The 23,326-nt window shown below is 45.1% G+C and overlaps 1 protein-coding gene across 1 annotated transcript in view; it reads left to right on the top strand.

Annotated features, from left to right (window-relative positions):
* Positions 1–23,326, top strand: part of LOC103250582 (talin-2) — a gene marked incomplete at its 3' end in the record, with an annotated part of 178,179 nt that overhangs the window by 112,707 nt on the left and 42,146 nt on the right. Inside the window, exons 13-23 of the mRNA XM_008049176.1 lie at positions 928–1,108; positions 1,984–2,097; positions 4,149–4,257; positions 5,315–5,523; positions 6,379–6,477; positions 10,762–10,929; positions 11,801–12,095; positions 14,813–14,979; positions 18,796–18,924; positions 20,041–20,154; positions 22,368–22,481. Coding sequence (XP_008047367.1) covers positions 928–1,108; positions 1,984–2,097; positions 4,149–4,257; positions 5,315–5,523; positions 6,379–6,477; positions 10,762–10,929; positions 11,801–12,095; positions 14,813–14,979; positions 18,796–18,924; positions 20,041–20,154; positions 22,368–22,481 — 1,699 coding nt within the window. The remainder of the gene's footprint in view (positions 1–927; positions 1,109–1,983; positions 2,098–4,148; positions 4,258–5,314; positions 5,524–6,378; positions 6,478–10,761; positions 10,930–11,800; positions 12,096–14,812; positions 14,980–18,795; positions 18,925–20,040; positions 20,155–22,367; positions 22,482–23,326) is intronic.

Consider the following 23,326-nt stretch of genomic DNA (forward strand, 5'->3'; position numbering starts at 1 on the left):
CCACCCCACCCCCAGACAATATTTCTCCACGAGTGTCTGTTGCTTGGGATCCTAGCATGGCTGTCAAGCCTTCCTGGGTAACAGAGAATGATCTGTGTTGGTTTAAGAGCTCTGGGACAGAGACCCCTTCCTCTTAATCAGCTGCACCCCTTCCCCACATCAACACACACACATAGACTCCCCTAGACCCTCCCTGTGGCTTCTGCCGAAGATATGCTGCCCTCAGATGATCAAGATCCTTGGCACTTAACCATTCATTCTAAGAAAATATCAAGTTGTAAAAAAAAATATGTTTTTTGTTAGACACCCTTAAGCATCTTCCCAGACTTTAGCTTAGACAACATGTGGAAAAGGTGCCCAAGTTTGTTGCATCATCCAGCCCCAGAGGTGGTTAAACATGCTCCATGGTCAATGGCCTTGTGCCTGGGGCGGGTATCAAAACTGTGGGAGATTTTTCTTAGGTTCATGTCCACATTTCTCCCTTCAAGCTAAGGATTAATGACCTGTATCTCTGAGGCCCAGAGTGGAGCCTACACAAGGTAGATACTTGTTGAGTGAATGTCCCTTCAGGGATGATTTACCAAATAATAGATCAGTGTATCCAAAGCCTTCACGTAAGCCAGGAACATCATTGTTACAGGAATATCTTGTTTCTTTATAGGAATAGCTAATTGCATAATACCATCCCCACGTTAAATGGTCCACTGGGAGGCTTCACTTACATTACTGGTTGTCAAAGGGTTCATCTCAGGATTCTTCTCTGGGGCAGCGTGGGACTGTGTCTTCCTTCCCAGTCCTCTGTCCGTACATGCCTCTTTCCATGGACCTCCACAGCATAAAGCGGGGAATGTACGTGACGTCTGCGGCACATCCTCATTGCTCTCCACGCGGGCGGCTCCCGCGATGACCTTACCGCCTTTCCCACAGGTCCACCATCCTGCAGCAGCAGTTCAACCGGACCGGGAAGGCCGAGCACGGTTCGGTGGCACTGCCCGCTGTGATGCGCTCAGGCTCCAGTGGGCCTGAGACCTTCAACGTTGGCAGCATGCCCTCGCCACAGCAGCAGGTCCTGGTGGGGCAGATGCACCGAGGCCACATGCCGCCCCTGGTGAGGCTTCCCAAAGTGCTTGTTTCCTGCTCTTCGTATGCTGCTTCCAGTGTGCAGGGGCACCAGTGGCGGTGATGAACTGTGTGGGAACTCACTCTGGCTCCCGTCTGAACCATGGCTCCTTCAGCTGTGCATTCTTTTAATTAGATGATTTTGACCACTGTCTGCCTGGGCTCAGAGGTGTCCTCTAGGGCTGGAGAGCTAGGGACCTGTCAGTGTGACTGTGTGATAAATACAGACTCTGGTTCCCCTGTCCTAACACCATCGAGCTGTTTGGTCCAGATACCCTTGAAGAGTCTGAGAAGTAGACAGATCTGTAGTGGTCCTGACATTTCACCCCTGGGGTCTTGGATTCCTTTCTGCTGCACTGGCCTGACTCAGTGCCTTTCTCGGGCTTGCCTTGGAACTCCTTACTTTATTGGGGAAGACTTTTTGAAAGCCTGAGTCTCAAAGCTGAAAAAGCATGTTAACTATAGGTTTGGGTAGAATCCTCAAGTATTTATCATGAAACAGCCTTGTTTTAACACTCGTTTGTTTCCTGTGTACAAGGTCTTTGGTCCTCAGTACTCAAGGATCAGATCTCTTTAGTCCCCTGCAAGGACTCTCCTGAGTCTTCTTGTCAGCTAATGAAGCTGTCTACATGCTTCTGATTATAATCTGTCTATTGCAATCACCTTCATTTTGTATTCTATTAATATCATGCAGTATCTATTTCTGGCCTTCAGGTTGAAATGGGAGTTGGTTCAGGCACTTGTTAAGACGTAGCCTGGCTGCTTATCTTGAGTTCAGAGTTCTGTTTTGCTTCGTTTTGCATAAAGGGCCATGTACGCCCCAGGAATGTGGTATGACTGCCTTGTGCTCATCTGCCTTTGCAGACCTCAGCCCAGCAGGCCCTTATGGGGACCATCAACACAAGCATGCACGCTGTCCAGCAGGCCCAGGATGACCTCAGCGAGCTCGACTCACTGCCGCCTCTCGGCCAGGATATGGTAAATATTGTTTGGGAGTTTTTATTCCATGTCTCAGCCCTGGCTGAAAACAGAGTTATGCATTCTATCTGTTTTCAACCAGATGAATCTCTGCCTCCAGCTAGGTGATGTGGAAACCCATGTGTTTTTCAAGATTATTGGCTCCTTGGCTCTCAGTTGCATCCACAGGAGAGAATCACAGGGTGCTACTGGCAGAACCATGGAAGAGCTAAGGACTAAGATCCTAGTGTCATGTGATCTGGGTTCAATCCCAGCACCAGTACTCTTTAAGCCTCTACTTTGTTGTCTGTAAATAGGGTTATTGTGAAGATGCAATGAGCTAATCACTTGCAGGATTTTTAGTGGCGTACCTGGCACATAGTAAGAGCTCAATAAACATTAACTGATTTTGTGATTGCTGCTAATGTTCTCAAGCTGTAGCAGGCATCAGAATCACCTGGAGGACTTGTTAAAACATGTGTTGTTTGCCCCCTCCCATTTTTTGCCTCAGTAAGCCTGGGGTGGGACCTGAGAATATGTGTTTTCAACTAGAGCTCAGGTGATGCACATCCTGCTAGTCTGGGGACTGTGCTTGGAGACCCACTCGATTCCTACTATGGAGTTTTTCAGCAGGGCAGGGTGATTGGTCCAGAGACCTTCCTACTATTGCTGCATGAAATCATCCAACTCCTCACTGCTCGAATTCCAAGCCCTGAGCCAGCAGCATGGCAATACTCAAAATCTTGTCAGAGGTGCAGAATCTTGGACCTTACCCCAAGCTACTGATCAGAATCTGCGTTCTAGCCAAGTGCTCAGCTTCTTCATGTCCCCTTTCATCACAGTGCCATCACAGGCCAGGACCAAGATCCAGTCTTGTGCGGCCGGGACAACTGCTCTCCCTGAATGCTGAGATTTTCATTTGCACACTTGTGTGCATGGAGGTTGCTAGTATCTTCAGTGTTGTTTCTCCCAAGTACCCAGAAGCATTAAACATTTTGCTCTGGGGAACTTCAGAGTGGAAATAGATATAGCAGACTCCCATATCCAGTATAATTGTGAGGTAGAGTTTTTAAATATTTAGATTTATCATTCCTGCTTCACCCATTTTCAAGGACTTAGAATGCAATGAAATATTTTTAGTGCAAGACACACCCTGAACCTAGATTAATATTTTGGGGGTTTTTTTTCTCTTATTTTTTTATTCTAAAAATGTGGGGTGCAATTCAGGGTTATCAACTTATCACATAAGTGGTCATCAAATAGGTAAAGTGTGGGTATCCTTGTTGATGTAATGTGCCCCCTCCCCATTTGGGATGTTTTAGGAAACAGATCGGCACCTTTCTGCAGGGTCATCCTTATCAAGATCAATGATCGCTTATCAACTAAGTTCTGAAATGCCAGAAAATAAGAGAATTTGCTATTTATAGGACCAAATAAGCATAAAGTATAAGAAATGGAAAGGTTTTTAAAAGCTGTTAAATTTCTACAGTGGAAGGAATGTAAGGCACAGGACCTACGAAGAATTTGCCTGTTAATGGTAGATCTGGATCCAAAACCAGAGGTCTTGACCCATCCCCCTATCTTGCCATGAGTATGCCACTCAATTGTCTTTAGGGGGATACATGTCAACGAGACACACTTCCTGCATTGACAAAGAGCACTTGTAAGCTGAAGCACCCTAATTCTAACACTGCTCCCTAAAAAGCAAGACAAGTGTTAGTGCTGATGTGCAGTATTATTATGAGACATTGATTTTTTTCTCTCCTCATTCTTTTAAAATTAAATTTAGTTGAGTAAAGGGGCATCAAATTTTTCTCCCTAAGATCTTAAAAATTGAAAGCAAAAGCATTATAGTTAGTGTAAGACACAGGGAGGATGCACAAGCCATTCTGCATCTCTGAAGGAGCAAACATTCTGCTAAGGATAATGCTTAAGATGACTTAAGCACTGTCAGCACCAGCTCCATAAGAAGAGGGTAGCCAAAATGCTGGTCTTATTTTATGGCAGGTCTTCTCTGGCCTCCTGGGTGATTCTGTGCTGTGATCATATCATGCTGTTGTCTGGTTTTGCAGGCATCTAGGGTATGGGTTCAGAACAAAGTTGACGAATCCAAACATGAAATCCATTCTCAAGTCGATGCTATCACGGCTGGAACAGCTTCAGTTGTTAACCTCACGGCTGGTAAGTCCCTGAGAGCTATGGTTTTGTTAAAAAAAAAATTTAAATAAAAAAATGAGTTTTTATTTGTTGATTGAAACAACAGTCGTTCACATTATGAGGAAAGTCTCTTTTGGCCCTTACAGCACTTATTTTCTCCCAATGACCCAGGAGAAATGGAAGGGACGTCTCATTCTTTTTTGTCTGTAACATGTTTCATCACTAAAAAACACCAAGTTAGCTCTTCTCATTGTTCGTGAACGTGCTGAATGTACTTCAAAGTCTGTCGAGGCTAGTTTCTCCCTTCTTGGAGCTTACAGTCTGAGAGTGGTTTTTTTTTGTTTGTTTGTTTGTTGTTTTGGTTTTTTTTGAGTTGGAGTCTCACTCTGTCGCCCAGACTGGAGTGCAGTGGCTGCTCCCAGCCACCGCAGCCTCGACTTGCTGGGCGTCGGCAATCCTTCCGTGTCAGCCTTCCAAGTAGCTGGAACTACAGGCGTGCGCTACTACGCCCGGTTAATTTTTGATTTATTGTAACGATGAGGTCTCGCCAAGTTGCCCAGGCGGGTCTCGAACCCACGGGCTCAGCAGTCCACTCACCTCAGCCTCCCAAAGGCGCAGGATTACAGGCTGAGCCACCGAGCCTGGCTGAGAGCGGTTTTGAAGGAACAGACCCATCCCCTGTGCCTCTGCCCACCCCGCCCAACAGTGCTCTCTTCTGGTGTGGCTTGACTCTCCCAGGCTCATGCTATCAAGGGACAGCCAGGAACTCGCCTGACCTTGCCTTGCTGACAGGGGTACTATGAGATGCTGAGACTTTCTTTAGAATTTTAAGGGTGCTGGTGCTCTGTACATCAGTGCATGAGACCTCCAGGTGAAAAGACCTTTCTGAAGCCACCTTGGAGGCAGCCTTCTCCCTGTGCGCAAGTGGCAATTTGTGTCTGGCTCCTGTAGGACAGTGGGAGAGGAACTCCTGCCCATGTGGAGTTTTGAAAATTCTCCCCAGGACCACATCCCTCTGCAAGCCTGGGCTCTCCTCAGCATCCCCACCTCCTCTCATGGTGATGGTGCTTCTCTATCCCAGGTGACCCAGCAGACACAGACTATACTGCTGTGGGGTGTGCTATCACCACGATTTCTTCCAACCTGACGGAGATGTCCAAGGGTGTGAAACTGTTGGCGGCCCTCATGGACGATGAGGTGGGCAGCGGGGAGGACTTACTCAGAGCTGCCAGGACCCTTGCTGGGGCAGTGTCAGACTTGCTGAAAGCTGTCCAGCCCACTTCTGGAGAGGTGAGGAGTCCCTTGGGTGCTGGGGAGGCAGCTGCATCCTTTGGAGGGACCACGGGGCTCTTGCTTCCTGCTCTGTTCCTTCCTTCCTGGGTGGGTATGTTTCTACATAGTAGTACTAGGAGTTGTTAACTGGTTGCAGAAGCTATTGTTCTGCCTCGGGGAGTGGCTGGGCCTCCCTTCAAGGGTGCTTGATTAGACACAACCCCAGGAACTTAGCACTCATGGCTAATACACATTTTATTTGTTTGTTTGTTTATGTATGTATTTGTTTATTTTTGAGTTGAAGTCTCACTCTGTCGCCCAGGCTGGAGTGTAGAGGCACACTCCTGGCCGCCACAGCCTCAACCTGCTGGGCTCAGATGATCCTTCTGCCTCAGTCTTCCAAGTAGCTGGAACTACAGGCATGGGCCACCACACTCAGCTAATTTTTTGATTTACTGTAGAGACGAGGTCTCACCAAGTTGCCCAGGCTGGTCTCGAACCCGTGGGCTCAGGCAATCTTCTCACCTCAGCCTCCCAAAGTGCTGGAATGATAGGTATGAGCCACTGCACCCAGCACTAATGTACACTTAAAGAGAATATAAGTTAGCACCCTAATTTCCATAGAGCGCACCTTGCCTTCTTACCAGTTGAATGAATGAGGGTCACTAACTGGACATTTCAAATCCATCCACCCATTGCTGGTTTGTGAGACTTTGGATGTTTCCTTGCAGGGATCTCACCAGGACATTCATACCTGAGGCTCTCATTTTACGTACAAAGGAGCCAGTCCAGTGAGTTTTCTCTTCCTGGACTGCCCTGTTTGAAAGAGGAAAAGCATTTTCCTTCCAGTCAAGCTGTGTTCTTTGTTCGCAGCCTCGGCAGACGGTTTTGACTGCTGCTGGAAGCATTGGACAAGCCAGTGGGGATCTTCTGAGACAGATTGGGGAGAATGAGACTGATGAGCGCTTTCAGGTAAGATACTTGCAGCCTTACAACCTTGGGAAGGAGTCAGGTGATGGTCTGGACCCCAGCAGGGAGACGGTGTTGGAAAACAAAGCAAATCTTCCTTGAGCTGGAAAGAATAAGATGGAGGTGGATTGTCTTGGGAGTGGGGTCTTTTTGTGTTCATTTTTAAAAGATTATTTTTTGGTGGAAAAACTGCATCATCCCAGTAAAGCACTTATTTTGCCCTTCTGATTATTTGTCAATATGCTGGACATGATGTAAACTCCACAGTGGAGAAAATAGTCACAAGCTCCCTCATGTTCCCCACCCAACCTCTATAATCATCATCTCCTGGCTAGTCCTGTTTGTCAAGCTGGGGGCAGTTTTTAATGGCACCGTTCTTGAGTCTTCATATAGGGATGAAAATGTATGTATGCCCCGACACACCTGCATGTACATGCACATTGTAGGTGCTGCTGTGAATTCAGAGGTAGTTTTATTTTCTGTCTTACCAGAAACCACAAGTATGGCAGAGAAGTCTCTCATGACTGTTCTTTCTTGGTACCGGGGACATGTGCTGTCTGTCCTCTGGGGAGCAGCTGTAGCCACTGTCTGCAGCATCACCACACCTCGGCTAGGATGGCATCTCCACTTGTCTGCCTCCATTCCCAGCACCACCACGGGGTGTGGGGAGGGAGCAGAGGCCGTGGCTGAGCAGTTCAGGCCAGGACGTCTCTCTCCTCTTGTGCTTGTGGGCTGATGCCCTTTAATCCTCCTCTTATGGGTGTAGTTTTGCAAGTTATATATAAATACAGCCCAAGTAAAGTGTTGTGGTTCTAACACTTTACTTCCCTGGAGGATATCCTTTGCCAGATTCTGTGTCCAAGTTCACTGGGAATTCTGCAGAATTTCATTGGCCTTTACTCATTAATTTTTTTCTAAATTGTTGATTTTTGTATATATATGTTGCTAAATACTTTAGAGAGAAGAAATCACAGTAAGTTATCAACTTATAAGAACTAATACCACAGATACTACCAAATCCAGGAAAATAATATTTTTATTAACTACCTGACACCCCTAAATACCTTTCTTCCTGCACTCGTGGCTGCATCCTCTTTGACATCGTTCATTGGGCACTGATTTTGTGATATTTTATAGAGCAAGAGCAAAAAGGTCATCCAGCTTTCCTCTGGCATATAGGTGTCTCACTTCCTGAATGGCAATTTTGCATGCCATTTTATCTAGACGTACCAAACTTCATCAGCACAAACAAGATGTGTCAGATACACTAAGATGTGATCCTATATGTCGTGAGACGTGAAACTTGCGCCGTAGATGTGTTTGTTTGCCCTCACCCTCCATGTGCCTGTGGCACTGGGGCCATAGGACTCACTTATGCCCTGCAGGGCAATAAGACACTCAGTGCACAAACACTCCTGCCATGATAGAGGATGAATCCCTACAGTGGGAGGTAAGGACTAGTCCTCAGAGCCATTTCTACACTGATATGGCCACTGATAACTATACTAGACCCAGAATTAACTGCAGACCTCATAAATAGATCCCACTAAACCCAAGCTCCTTGTGTCTCCATCCCAACTTCCCCTTCCTGATCCCCAGACTGTCCTTGCATTGCCTTTAGTTTTTGTATCAGGGCAGATAATTCTTTGTAGGCAGGTAACTATATAGGAATTTGGCAAATATGAGATTCAACTGCTGGTTAACTGGGCTAAATTATCTTGAAGTGGTTAGTTTAGTTTCCTTACGAATGTTATTGTTTTCCCCAAAGTGTTAAGAAAGGTTGAGGAGAAAGTCACAATTCTTTAAGACATCTCTGCCTCATTTTATCTTCAAAAGCTTTATATATATATATATATATATATATTTTTTTTTTTTTTGTGTCCCCATTTGACAGATTGCTTTTATTGCATTTGAATGCAAACTCCGCTTCCTAATGTTTGTTTCTGTTCATCCCCACTGGGCAAGCGGGCTCAGGTTCAGGCTGACAGTCCTGCTGAGTCTTTGTTGCCAACGGAAGGGCTGACTTACATGTTTTCACTTGCGTAAGGTCTGTAGACAGAGACCAGTGCAACAAGGCAATTCTGCAGCCTCCTCCAGTTGTGGGTAACTGGCACTGGATTTCTTACCCTCTTTTGCTGATTCTTGAGATCCCATCTCAGAGCTTTTCTTGGGTTCTTAATGTGCTGCACGTTCCCAGAGTGAACAAAGATTTATTTTACATAGGATGCATAATAGTGGTCTTGTTGAAAATTTTGACAAAGGCCTTGTCAGCAACTATAGCTGTCGTATCACGTTCTTTTTCTAACTGCATTTTTTGGAGGGAGGGGAGCAAAATTAATAGGAGGAACAGCATTTCTTGAAATGATTCTAACAAAGCCCTTTAGAACCATCATGATTCTGTAGAACCAAATTCTAGCTCCTATGTGAGAAGATGAATGCATATCAAGTGAAGGAATACTATGACCTACTTTGGGAAGTTATTTTTAAAAGTCTTTTAAATAATTTGTGACATTCAAGCTGTGTTTTCACTGAGCATTGAGAGATATGTCCAGGAACTGTAACGTTGCCATGCTAGGAGCAATTCCTAAAAGTTCTTCGGCTGTGCCACTGGTTTTAATTTTTCCTTGAATATCTAGGAAACATCACAGACCTCAATGAGACTGGACTGACCTGTTCCTTAAGGCCTCTTAGGTTTTGTCTGTTTTTTTTTTTAAACATATTTTTTATTTTAAAATTGTGGGGTACAGTTAAGGGTTAGGTATACAAATATGCATTGTGCAGGTACCCTTGTTGATGAGGTGTGCCCCTCCATCCCAGACAGATATTGACTGGTTTTGTCTGTTTTAAAATCAGCTTGCTTGGTGGGTTCATGGGTTTCTGATTTGCCTGGATTGCATATATGTAGTCTGCTCTGTATAAAATTATCAGGCTGAACGTTCTTTCCAGTAGATCTTCTCATAAAATATCTCATTGTAAGGCCTCCGTGGGTACCCTTTGCATTAGAATCAAAAGTGCTTTTTATTATCTGATGAATTAATAAAGACTTCTGACCACATTTCCTCTGAGGGAAAAGTCTTGACGTGTTGTTCAGAATAAAAATGGCTCCTATGTTTGGGAAGGCATTTCCAAATCAAACTACTTTTAATATTAAAAGCAAAGAAGTAAATGTAACTGTTATTCTTGGGTCACACAGATGGGTGACAAAGCTGGTGGGCTAAACCAAAGGGGTCTTCATTCTGCAGGCAGAATGTCTTCTCCTTGAGTTAAAGCAACGGCTGATCTTGAAGGCTCTGAGCTCCTTCAATCTTCATTCAGATTGTTTGGTAGCTTGTTGCCATCATAGTTTCATTCCTATCTGGAAGGCTACAGAAGATGTTCAGAGCATTCCTCTGCTGGCGAGCCGGAGGTGTTAGTGCCAACCATGTGTCTGAATGTCTAATGTTGCCCTCTGGAGGTAGAGATGTGGCTAAGCTTTTCTCTCTTTTTTTTGCCTTTTTTTTTTTTTTTTTTTGAGTTGGAGTCTCACTCTGCTGCCCAGGCTGGAATGCAGTGGCATTCTCCTGGCCACCACAGTCTCAACCTGCTGGGCTCCAGCAATCCTTCCGCCTCAGCCTTCCAAGTAGCCAGAACTACAAGCGTGTGCTACCATGACTGGCTAATTTTTGATTTATTGTAGAGACGAGGTCTCCCCAAGTTGCCCCAGCTGGTCTCGAACCTGCAGACTCAGGCAGTCCACTCGCCTCAGCCAAAGTCCTGAGCCACTGAGCCAAGCCGAGATGTGGCTAAGCTTTTGATGATAATTTGGATCTTTGCCAAAGTAGAAATCCAAAAGATACATTTTCAAGTGACACTGGGGCCTGATGACTTGGAGGCCATGAATTCTAACCTTCCTGTAGTACTTGATGTTTGCAGCGTCTGGATCTGTTTCCAGTGTCTCCCGATCTATCATACTGACCACATAGCCAAGAGTTGTGGTCAAGACTCCATGTTGGATAAGTGCTTGAGTGTGAATCTGTGGTTGAAATAGAAAAACCTTCCCTCACATTAACCTATTTTAGATTTAAACCTACGCTCCTTGGTGGATGTGTAAAAGACTGCGTTTTTAGGATGCAAGTCTTCCTTAATTACCTCTAAGGATAAGTTGACATTTCAAAAAATAAGTGGAAAAAATATTCTAAAGTGCAGAAGGAGAAACGTCAGATGGAATTTTAATAACATGTTTATTTTCAGACTGTGATGGGCGATTAGAAAAAAAGAAATGAATGGTCTCTGATTCCCTTTTCTTAGGATGTTTTAATGAGTTTGGCCAAAGCTGTTGCCAATGCTGCTGCCATGTTGGTTCTAAAGGCAAAAAATGTTGCCCAAGTGGCTGAAGACACCGTCCTACAGAACAGGGTGATCGCTGCTGCTACCCAGTGCGCCCTTTCCACCTCCCAGCTTGTGGCATGTGCCAAGGTAAGCCAACTGCTGCCCTAGTTCTTTCTACACAGTGTCATGTGCTCCCGTCTGCCTCCAGGCATTTGGAGGAAGTGGAGGAAGATTTTGTTCAAATAGTCTCAGACTCAGAGCTTGCTTTAGGTATCTTCTTTTAGGTGACATGATAAGATTTTAGCATAGCTGTCTAATTTGGGTTACTATTCTTTGCTCAATTCCTTAGGCAGCTGGTATTTTTCACCAGTCATTTCCTTGTGCAGATTGCTGTGTCTCCCCTTTGGACTTCTCACTGCATCTTATTTACACCTGCACAAAAGCGGTTCTTGCATTGTGTAGTACAGCGTTATCAGCGGGTCCAGAACTACTCTGCAAAGTTCAAGCGAGCCCTTTCTGTACTGCACAATGTCCAAGGGAGGATGTTAATTGTCAAGAGGGTTGTACACACTGTGCCTTTCATGCATCACTTCATTAAGTCTCCCCAGCAATGCTGCAAATTAAGCCTTGCTATCTCTAGTTTACTGATGAGGCACCTGAGGCTCCTAAATGCTAGTGAGTAGCTTAGAACCAGAGAAGTGTTAAGTGGCAGAACTGGAGCTATTTCTCAGGCCTGTCTGCTGGCCTTCCCACTCCACCTCATGTGTCTCCTCAGTGATGCTGAGTCGGGAGACAAGAAGTACCCCATCTGGGCTTGATGTCGTGTCCCATTGTGGCGGTCTGTGAGCTGGCTCAGCCTGACATTGACCTCCCGTGGCAGGATTTGCAGCAGCCGTTCTCCTCCTTTCTGTGTCCAGCCTGCTAGGACCCACAAGCAACCTGCAGAGCCCTCTGTTTCCTAAGCGACCGTGAGGCGGAATCCCTGTCTTGTCCCTGACCTGCCCATTTCTTGCTTCAGGTGGTGAGCCCTACCCTCAGCTCCCCCGTGTGCCAGGAGCAGCTGATTGAGGCGGGGAAACTGGTGGACCGCTCGGTGGAGAACTGCGTGCGTGCCTGCCAGGCCGCCACAACCGATGGGGAGCTCCTGAAACAAGTCAGCGCGGCGGCCAGTGCGGTCAGCCAGGCCCTGCATGATCTCCTGCAGCACGTGCGGCAGCTCGCCAGCCGAGGCGAGCCCATCGGGCGATACGACCAGGCCACTGACACTATCATGTGTGTCACCGAGAGCATCTTCAGCTCCATGGGCGATGCTGGTGAGGCGCTAGGCTGGGGCGGGGTGGGCTTGGGGCTCCCGCCTGTGGTGGTCACCCGCAGGGAAGCTGGGGTTGCCTTCGTGACAGGGGAGGACAAATTCTCATCCACTTCAGTCAGAGGCTTCCTCACCGAGGCTGGAAAGAAGGACCAGAACCCTGACGGGTTCTTGTGTAACTGTGCCTGGAGATGTCAGCAAAGCTAGCCAGTTTTTTTGATTTTGCTTTTAAGTGAGAAAACAGGATTTATTGAGAGGACAGTAAATCTCCCACAGTGGGAGGGGACCTGAGAGGATTGCCCTCTGGCCAGGTTTTTATTATAATTTAGAGTCATACTAATTGGGTACGCAGTCATCATACATGGTGTGGTAAAGCTGGAGCCTCCACAGAAGGAAACAGGAACAAGGCCTGGAGTGAAGAAGTGTGTTATGCTTACAGGTCCCCTGGAGGGGTCACTACATGTCACTGGGTCACAGGAGAAAAAACATCAGGGTGGTCAGGAGGCAGAAGACGAGAGTGAGGGGTGGGCCTAGACAGCCCTGGCCATTATTAGAGTTTCCTTGGGAAGTGCAAGACAGAGCAGAGGAAACAATTTGGACTGGCTCCTTTAAATAATGTCGGCAGACTCTGGGTTATAGAGGTGATGGCTCCTTACCTGGGTCCTGGCCCTTGGAAGGTCAAGGCAGAGAGGAGTAGTGTCTTCTGGGCGTCTGGGCCAGATAGAGCAGGGGTAGCCCTGGGTTGGTTGGTTTGCATATCAAAGACTTGCTCTCTGCTGAGCCCTTTGCGGTTTCTAAGAATTGACTAGACCCCAGAGGGGCAGTCTCTCCCAGCCACAACATCATACAGAATATATAGTAAACTTTAAAATGTGTGCAGTACACTTTTTTCAGTCTGTTAAAAGGTAAGTTTCCCCAGATCCAGCCCACTATGCCATCAAAATCCCCAGAATCTACTACCTTTTTCACCCAATATATATCTTAGAGGCTTCCTCTGTGTCCACCTATATATTAATCTTTTTATTGGCTGCCTAGTATTCTGTTTTTTGGAGGCATCTTAATTTAACCAATTATCTTTTGATGGCTATTGAGATGGTTACTAAGGTTTTTTTGTGGGTTTGTTTTGCATTTACAAAAATGATACTACAATAAGCATTCTTGTAAAAAAGTTTACTTTTAGGAATATGTATGTAGAATAAATCCTACCAAAGGAATTGCTGGGCCAGTAGGTATGTTCATTTTTTATTTTAAACATGTCTAAAATTTCTCTCCAGAAAGGACTCACAATTTACAACCCTCCCAGTAGTTTGTAAGAGGTCTGTTTTCTTACTTCCTTGCGACTCCAGAAGAATACCTTATATAGAATTCTTTTTTAAAAAATCTTTTTTAGAAATTACCTTGTGTTCTTCTAAATCCTTCTTACATGATTTAGCAAGATAGGAATGTTCTACACATTTGTATTTTCTTTTTTTGTTGTTGTTGGTTTGTTTTTAAATAATCCTTTTATTTTAAAACACTTTTAGATTTACAAAAAAGTGGCAGAGGTAACAGAGGTAACACGGAGTTCCCATATACCTTTCCCATTTTTAACATCTTCCCTAAAGCATAGCACGTTTGCCAAAACTAGGAAATTTAACATTGGTACGTTACTAACTCAAGACTTTTGGATTTCATCAGTTTTTCAGCCTGTGTTCTTTTGCTGTGCCAGTATCCAGTCCAGGATACTACACTGAATTTAGGTCATTTTTTATTTTTATAAGAGCTTTTTTCTTCCTCCTTAATGTTACAGTACTTCAGCATTCTTCTCAAATGACCTTTGGGAGGGGAAGAAATCCCTTACAGTTGAGTTGTTTTTGTTTTGCTTTTTAGAGATGGGATCTTTCTCTATCACCCAGACTGGAGTGCAGTGACACCATCATAGCTCACTGCAGCCTCAACCTCCTGGGCTCAAGTGTTTTTCCTGCCTCAGCCTCCTTGAATAGCTGGGATTAGGGGAGTCAGCCACTATGGCCTGGCTTGTTTTACACTTAATGTTGCTTATTATGCCCCCACCCCCACTTTCAGAAGGAAATTGACATAGATTTCAGTAAGCTCACAGGCACAATAAGACCAAACAATAACACAAGGTCAATATCAGTACTAGAAAGAAAAAAGGAGCGAAGAGAGAATTGGCAGGGAGAACTGCAGCCAAGGCACATCTGGCATTTGAGAACTTCCATTAACCAGGGCCAAGTGGTGCAGATAGAATGGGTTGCATTACATCCCTCATCTGGTGTTAGGTAGCATGCAAATTCGTCCAAAATCTTAAAATAATTTTATTCTCTGCCTATTCCTCAAAGAGTTTGTTTTAGACACTTTTGTGCAAGCAGTTCTTAAAGTAAGGTAAACAGTGTTCTCTAAAGAAGTACTCACTAAGGCTTAATTCACCTAATCGTATTCCCTGCCTGCTCTTTATACAGTGCTTCTCTTTGGCTACTTGTGTCATATTTCTCCCTCATGGTCAGTGGTTGAACTTGAATGTGTGTGGGGAGTCCTGTTTTGGCAGCCACAGGGAATATCTTCAGTTGGGAGTCTAATTCGAGTACCTTGCTTAGGGGTTCTGTTTTCTCCTCCCACTTGCCAGAGAGGTAGAAACAAGAAGTAGAAACAGTGCTGGCTTCTGAGGTTTTACCCAACCTTGGAAACAGACAAACAGACCACATCCTCCGTCCTGTCCTCCAGGTGAAATGGTGCGGCAGGCCCGGGTCCTGGCCCAGGCCACATCAGACCTCGTCAACGCCATGAGGTCAGATGCAGAAGCTGAAATCGACATGGAGAATTCAAAGAAGCTCTTGGCGGCAGCAAAACTCTTGGCCGACTCTACCGCTCGCATGGTGGAAGCTGCAAAGGTATTCCGCTGGGTTTGTTTGTTTGAAAAGTGAACACTGCTAAGTGTTAGGATTTGGAAGGTACCTTCAGGATGGAGGATGGATAGCCACGTGTGCATTTTTTGTTTGTTTCAAATCAATGTGGCATATGACATCTAACCCTGTTCAAGTGGTAAAGAGAGTCATAGAACATCTGAATGAAACTCAGGGGCGTCATGACTATTGGCTACATTGAATGTGGTGATTAATTTAAACTTAAGATTTTCAATAGTAAATTCACCTAAACCTGAAGCCTTATGTTATCTTACCCTCAACTAAATTTTGCATAGTAGTGTTTCTTGCTTCAGCGTTTTTCAAATCCCCGTAGCAATTGTAAATATGATAAAAGTATAGCGTTAGCTATAGGTTAGCTATAGGTTAGCTTTGTGCCTTTTTTTTTTTTTTTTTTTTTAGTCAGAGTCACACTTTGTTGCCCAGGCTGGAGAGCAGTGGCATACTCACGGCCACTGCAGCCTTGACCTGCAGTGCTCAGGTGATCCTTCCGCCTCAGCCTTCCAAGTAGCTGGAACCACAGACATGCTCTACCATGCCCAGCTAATTTTTTGATTTATTGGGAGACAAGGTCTCACCAAGTTGCCCAGGCTGGTCTCGAACCCCTGGCCTCAGGCAGTCCTCTCACCTCCATCTCCCAAAGTGCTGGGATTACAGGCATGAGCCACTGTGCCCAGCTAGCTTGTACTTTTTGACAGCTATGCTAAAGCGTAATACTTCTAAAAGCTAGTGATCCTTAACCAGGGACCTGTTTCACAGCATACTGTGAAACATATCAAAATGCACGTGCCTTGGTTTCACCCCCCCCCAAAATTTAGATTTACAAGGTCACTGGTGGGACCCTGTATACATGTGTGTGCATGTGTGTATGTGTGTGTGCATGTGTGTATGTGTGTGTTTAAGTTCCACAGAATATTCTGATGTATATCTCAGAATTAGAGGTAAGAACTGTTTTAAATGGATATGGTGTGTTTTCTGTGTGTCTTTTTTTAATGCATCTAGCACACATTTCTTGTGGATTTAATAGAAAATGCAGATAAATATAACAAAAGAAAATAAAAATTGCTTTCAATTTTAGCTACTAAGATAATATTTTTAATGTATTTCTGTGCATAGAAGACTCATTAAGCATTGCCACATCTTATCCTATCGCCTTGCCTTTGACAGAGTAGCAGTGTTTGTCAACCCTGTATGTGAATTACTTCATTTAAAATGTATTGACATGCAGTGAGCCATGTAGAGGACCTGTCTTGGCTAAACTTGCCATCGTGTTGCCTGAGGAACTGGGAATTCTTAGAGATACCTCGTTGGCCAGGTTGAAGGAGAGACCAAGGAGGGGCGGGGTCTGAACTCCCTTCTTTTGTCTCCTGATACCTGTTTCAGCCAAGAAGTTCTGCCTTTAACCACCCTCATTTAGGTGGTTAAAAAATATATTAGAGTTTATAATATATATAGCATGTGTTAGGGTTTTGTATAATAGTTAATGTTTTTAAAGGTTTTGCTAGTTCCCACCCCCTCCCCAAGTTTACACATAACTATTTCAAGCAAACCCCTCATGTTCACAGAAAGTGACTTGCTAGGCTGGAAAGAACTGTAGGGAAAAAGCTACTCAACTCCTTATCTTATATAGGAAAAAAAATTAATATTCAAAAAGATTAAGCCCAGTGTCGCATAACAGGGCTGAGCCAAACTGCTGTGCACATTTGTTTCTCTTGCTGTTACTGTTCACCAGGCCAGTTCACTGAATTTACCAGGTTACCAAAAACTTGTGTTTTCTAAGTATTTAAGTGATTTTTGGTATTTTTATTAAGTGAGAGAGTGTTGCATGTATCTGTAAATTATTTTAATTTGTAGTTAGATGTCATCATTTTGTCTTCATAGTATTTTAATTTGCTGAATCTTGTTGAAAGGCAAAGAATGTTCAATGCTTAGACTTATGAAGAATATGTTTACTGTGTGGAAAAAGTCTTTCCTAGCTAGTAACTGAGATTTCAGGCCAAGATTACTTGTGCCCATATCTGACACATTGTCATTAAAAAAAGACATTGCTGAGCTAGAATCTGCAGCACCCATATCCATGTGAAGTGCAGAAATTTTGCTTTTCAGTTGCTCAAAATATAGAATTAATGCTGATATACAACTTGAGGCCTAAATAAAAGAGTGGCTTAAAACATACCTAATGGCCAGAAAAAATAGAGAGACTCACAAACTTGACAAAGAATGCAAAAGTAACCCAAAGGATCCTTTGACATGGGACATACAGAAATAAAGGTTTTAATCATTAGAAATACAAAATCAAGGCTATAAGAGTTAATGTTTGAAATAATAAGAGATTCTATTCAAGCAGACTGCCAAAGCAATTCTGGCACAGATGTTAAAACTACTCCATCCAGGATAAATTGCTATATAACCTTTTACAAATAGTTAAAAAAAAAAAAAAGCAGGTCCTTGTAATTTAGTAAATTTGGCAAATTGGCCATTTGGAATATCTAGCTGTTCAGAAAATTGATTTTTGATAAATTGACATGACTTAAAGTGTTCATAGGAGCTCGTTGATCTGTATACATCAAGTACATTTTACAGAATACCCAAGCCTATGAGAGACATGTTGATTGCTGCTGGGAGAGGAAGGCTGGATGCACCTTAAGCCTGTGTTGAATTATTATATCCTCCCCTACATTGACTGTCTCTCCTTACTTCAGAATTCCACCCATCTGTAGAAAGTCTATTTAGATTTCTTTTTGTTTGTTTGTTTGTTTTTTTCTTTTTTTTTTTGAGTTGGAGTCTCACTCTGTCACCCAGGCTGGAGTGCAGTGGCCGCTCCCAGCCACCGCAGCCTCGACCTGCTGGGCTCCAGCGATCTTCCGCCTCAGCCTTCCGAGTAGCTGGAACTACAGTCGCGCGCTACCACGCCCGGCTGATTTTTTAATTTATTCTAGAGATGGGTCTCGCCAAGTTGCCCAGGCGGGACTCGAACCCGCGGGCTCAGGCAATCCACTCACCTCAGCCTCCCAAAGGCACAGGATTACAGGCTGAGCCACTGAGCCCGGCTTATTTCTAAGACACGTTTCAACTAAAACAACACAGTAGAAAGACTGTGGGACTGGAAGAAAAGTATGGTGGCAGTCTGTGCATGATACCTTCTTCTTCTCATTCCAGGTTCAGGCATCAGATTCTCTCATTAATTCAGTGCAGTTGGGTACCACCTGTACTCAGCTGTACTTTCCTACTCCAGCTTTCCAGGAATGTGATTTCTAGGCGTGGTCTTTCTTTAACATTTCCTTACTGTCCTTTTGAATGGCATTCCCACACCTCTCCCCGCCTCCTTCCACTCCCACCTATGAGTTTATACTGGACTTTTTGCCCTTCACATTTGCTGGTGAGATCATTTCTGCAACGATGTGAAGACATGTATCATTACTGTGTCTGTTGTGCCAATGAAAATAAAATTCTCCATGAGAGAGACTGGGGGAGGGGAGATTTAGCTTAATATCTTTTAAACCGTGGGTTTCTGACTGCAAGTTAATTTGTATGGACAACTAAGGCTGTGATGTCAAGTATTTAATTATTACCTTGGATTTCTAACTGTTTAGCCATGCCGTTTTGAAACATCCCCTGGTAGACATTTTTGTTACAAAATGAAGCATCTTCATCATAAAGTTATCGCTTGCAGCATTTGGCAGTCCTTCCAAATGCTTTCTATTCCCAAGAAAAAGTAGTTTTGAAAGCATGAATTCAGTGACTGTGCCCCTGGATCACTTGAAATCTTCATTTTCCCCTTTTCAGGGGGCCGCAGCCAATCCAGAAAATGAGGACCAGCAGCAAAGGCTGAGAGAAGCTGCAGAAGGCCTCCGAGTAGCAACCAATGCCGCTGCCCAGAACGCCATTAAGAAAAAAATCGTCAACCGACTGGAGGTCAGGAAGGAAACTGGCTTTCTGGGATGCTCATTTGAGGTTACAAAGAGTTATTTGGGGGAAAAAATAACTGCAAGAAAAAGAAAGCATAAATTAAAGTGTAATCTCATAAAGAAAGCATAATCAAGGTTAACAGCATTGATGGTTTAGGTACTTTAAAGGCATTGACACAGTTGGAAAAATAGCTTCCTTCTTGAGTTTAATGCTTAGGAACAGAATGTATACTATTTTTTCAGAAGGAACCAAGATTTTTTTTTTTCTAGCATTAATAAGGGATGTACACATTCAGAAAGGACTTTCGCTGAAAATGTTGATATTTTGTTGGAGGATGTTTTCAGGACTTCCCATAGGAATTATTGTCTCTGGAAGATAGGAAATGGAGAGCAAACTTGGGTGGGGAGGTGTGGAAGGGAGTACGAAGTAGTATTTTTGTCATTCTTTGGAATATTTGTTCTGAAAAAAAGTTGAAAATAGTAATAGGCACAAACTATGTAAGAAAAGAATTCTCTTATATGTATGCACAGGAGACGCTTGTGTTAGCATTTGAATGGGGAGGAGTTGGAAGCCAAGAACCTGCTTATCTAATGAGAATCCTTCCATGTACATCTGCCGGGTTCTGGAAGAAGATGAACTTTGTTGTTCTTGAAAGAGAAGAGGAGGCAAACATGATGAAGTGCCCCAGTGGGACAGTGTTTGCATTTCGGGGCCAAAATTACTGAGCATTGTTAGAGGCCATTCATGGGCACCGAGTTCATGCTTGACACCCAACAGTCTGTGCCTCTTATTCTAAAACACTTAGTCTTGGTGCCGCGTATCAGTGTCATCAGAGTCTTGGAATTGTCCCTAGCCTTTTTGAGAAAGAAATAAACATCAGGACCTAAGCTTCCAAGCATTCCTGTCGTTATCACTTGCCCCAGGGAATGTCAGCCCTAGAAATCTAGCAGATTGTCTTGAGGTTCGGATTGTCCATGGTTTGAAAAGGCAGAGTCTGTTCTTGGAGTTCCTCTCGTGCAGCAAACCTATGTGAGCCCCATGGTGGCAGTGACATGTAGAACATGCATGGGTGTCTGTTTGCACATGCAAATCCTGACTCACCTGGGTCACTCTCCTCTGTAGGTTGCAGCCAAGCAGGCCGCAGCAGCGGCCACACAGACCATCGCCGCCTCTCAGAACGCAGCCGTTTCCAACAAGAACCCCGCAGCCCAGCAGCAGCTGGTTCAGAGCTGCAAGGTGAGGTTCTGGTGCACCGTGAGCCAGGTCTGCTGCAGATGGCCCTGATAGCGTTAGAATGCCACGTGCCCTGGTAATTCAGTTAAAACACATTACCCAGGCCCCTAATCCAGTTTCTTCTGGCTCCCATGTTCCAGGTGTACGTACACACGTCTGGTTTTTGTCCATTAAGTGGATGGCCTGTGTTGGGAGGAGAATTTTTTTTCCCCAGCTGTGTCTACATCTTTTTCTTTTTGAGAGACTGAATCCAAGAGGATCAATGGTAAGGCCATTTTAGGGCTCCGTAAAAAGTAATGGAGCGTTGAATTTCCAGAGCATCTCTCTTTGAGAGGCGGGCCTTGCATTCAACCTTTGCTCACTGTAGTAGGGTTGATTTCCTACTTTCTACTAATTCCACCTCAAGGATCTGTTTCATCCTGTTTGTCCTCTGTGACATTGCACTTTGGTGCTTTCTGTGGTTGCCCATTGTCTCTGTTCTTCTGACACCTGAACCTGGATGCTAGGCTGAGGCTGGCTTACTACAAAGGGCATGGTAAAGATCCTTGCTGCCTTCCCTGAGGACCCAGGGAGTTGCCTCTCCCAGGACGCCTCGGAATGGCGGCAGACACAAAATCCAGCCATGGAGCCACTGCCCACATGTGAGCGGCACGACTGGCATGTCCTGAATAGTGTTTGCTGTTCACCGTGGGACCTGGGTGCAAGGCATGTCTGCCTGTGCTTAAGGTCCGAGGGCTAACTGCCCTCTCTCCTTCTTCCAATCTCCTCTGTAAAATAATGATTCACACGTAAGGGGTTTTGCTGCTTCTACTTCAGAAACGACTTTACTTCTGAGGGAAAGCCACCTGGAGCCCTCTGTTCCTGATTCCGTGTTCTCCAAGGTCAACCCCGCTGTTGAAGGCCGAGTGTGCTCTCTAGAAAAAGCCTCTGGAAGGCTGAGGTGGAAGGATGGCCTGAGCCCAGCAGGTCAAGGCTGAAGTAGCTGTGAGCGTGCCACTGCACCCCAGCTTGGGTGGCAGAGTGAGACTCCAACTCAAAAAAAAAAGAAAAAGTCTCTGCAATACAGGAGGTTCCTGGGCCCAGTGTCCTTGGGTCCTGTGTGGATGGAGGAGAGGTCTTGCTGAGAGTGAGGCTCCTGCCCTGGGGGAATTTGTTTCCCATTGGGGCCTTAGCTCAGCTGCCAGCAGGGCTGGCTGGCTACATGGCATTCCCCCTCCTCAGGGAGCAAGGCCTACTTGTGTCTGGGAGATGCCGCAGGATGGTGAGCCCTCCTACCTTTCCTTTGCAAAGAAGCTGAAGATACTAAGTCTTGGAGTGTCACTGCCAGGAAATGAGAGGATTGAGATGAAGAGGGGAGAGTGGACCAGATTCCTGGAACCACCAGTGCTGGAAGGGACCTGAGGAGAATTCCCTGGAAAGACTTTTTTAACCCTTCCTGGAAAAAAAAAAAAGTGTCACTTGGCCAATATGTACTAGGTGCCTTTATCAGCAGTGATAGTTGCAGTGCTGTGACCTCTGAGAGTCTGGTTAGTCAGATGGCATGTGGGCACAGATGGGAAATGCAGACAGATCACAGAAAGGAAAAGGGCTCGTCTCCTGAGGAGGCACCAGAGGAGACGTCACTTCACAGCATCCTGCCTTGCGGAATGCTGCCCTCTCTCCTCTACCCTGGCTTTGGTTTTCCAGTCTGAGAAATAAGAAGTACTCCTTAGAGAAAAAAGGACCATGACAACAGGACACCATGTGCAGAGTGTGTGCCTGAAAAGAGAGAGACCAGAACACTGACAGATACTGAGAGCCGAGTATTTCTCTCATCTTCTTCTGATCATGGGATCATGGGACTTCAGTTTTTCCATCTGTGGATTGTGTAGGTCCTTTGATTCTAAATTTGCAGCCCCACTGGCCAAGAGGATGTGAGTTGCAACTAAAGAAATCCTTTCAAAACCTCATTATAGAGGATCATCCTCTGAGGAATGCACTGAGATCTTCAGGACCACAGGGTAGTGTGTATGTAGCGAAAGGCACCCAGCAAATGAGATTCCATGTTGGTCGGGACCTGGCTGGCTCAGTGTGCTGTGCCAGTCCCAGGCCTGGGACTGGCATCCCCTGGAAGTGCATGGCATGTCCAAAAGGCACATCACCCGTCACTTTCTAACCTCTTTGGTTCGTTCTACCCTTCCAGCTGCACTCAGTTTTTATTTCCTTTCCATCTGCAGGCAGTGGCTGACCACATCCCTCAGCTGGTCCAGGGAGTGAGAGGGAGCCAGGCTCAAGCAGAAGATCTCAGTGCCCAGCTGGCTCTCATCATCTCCAGCCAGAACTTCCTCCAGGTAACCCAGACATGGTCACCTTGAGCATACTCACAGCCCCCTGCTGGACAGGGGCTACCCTTAAAGGAGAGGAATTAACGAATTCCGTAACCTTAGCTAAGTCTTGCAATAGGCAGGCCTTGAAGGCCGCCTCTTTACATTCCCAGTTTCAGAAGAGGTGGGTTCAGCTTGGCAATGTGAAATGCTCAATTGCAAGGAATTTGCCTTGGGGAGAAGGCACATGGCCTGTTCTCAGGAGTATTGTTTTTATTTCTCTCCTAAGAGAGAAAACATGCAAGAAGTTGCAAGTTATGATGCAGCCTAGGACTAAGCATTGCTTTAGATTTCCTGGTTTCCAGAGAGCCTAATGCTATGAAGTCCAACAATTATGTTCGTGAACTCATCCTAGAAAAAATGCTCCATAACTCATTGCCGAATATCACTACAGTCACCTTCGAAGTCCTCCCCTTGTGAAACTATGCACCGATGCCAGTGCCTAGGCCAATCCGTCAAAGCAGTTTTGGAACCCTTTTTCTAGAGTGGACATCAGAGCCGTTGTCGTGTTACCCTGAATGTCCTGAATGTCATCACATGTCTTCCTTTCAATGTTTCCTTTATCTTCAGGTTAAGGAAAAAGTCATTGGGGGCCATATCAGGCGAGTAGGGAGGGTATTCCAATATAGTTGTTTGTGCAGTGCTGCCGACATAAGTGCTCGAACTTAATTGTCAGGCCTCAGCAAGTAACGACGACAGCCCTGATGGCCATTCCAGAAAAAGAGTTCCAAACTTGCTTTGATGGGTGGACTAGGCACTGGCAATGGTGCATAGCTTCCCAAGGGGAGGACTTCGAAGGTGACCATAATGAT

This window comes from Carlito syrichta, unplaced genomic scaffold, assembly GCF_000164805.1.
Source record: "Carlito syrichta isolate Samal-C Ts95f unplaced genomic scaffold, Tarsius_syrichta-2.0.1 Scaffold130654, whole genome shotgun sequence".
NCBI classification, from domain to species: domain Eukaryota; kingdom Metazoa; phylum Chordata; class Mammalia; order Primates; family Tarsiidae; genus Carlito; species Carlito syrichta.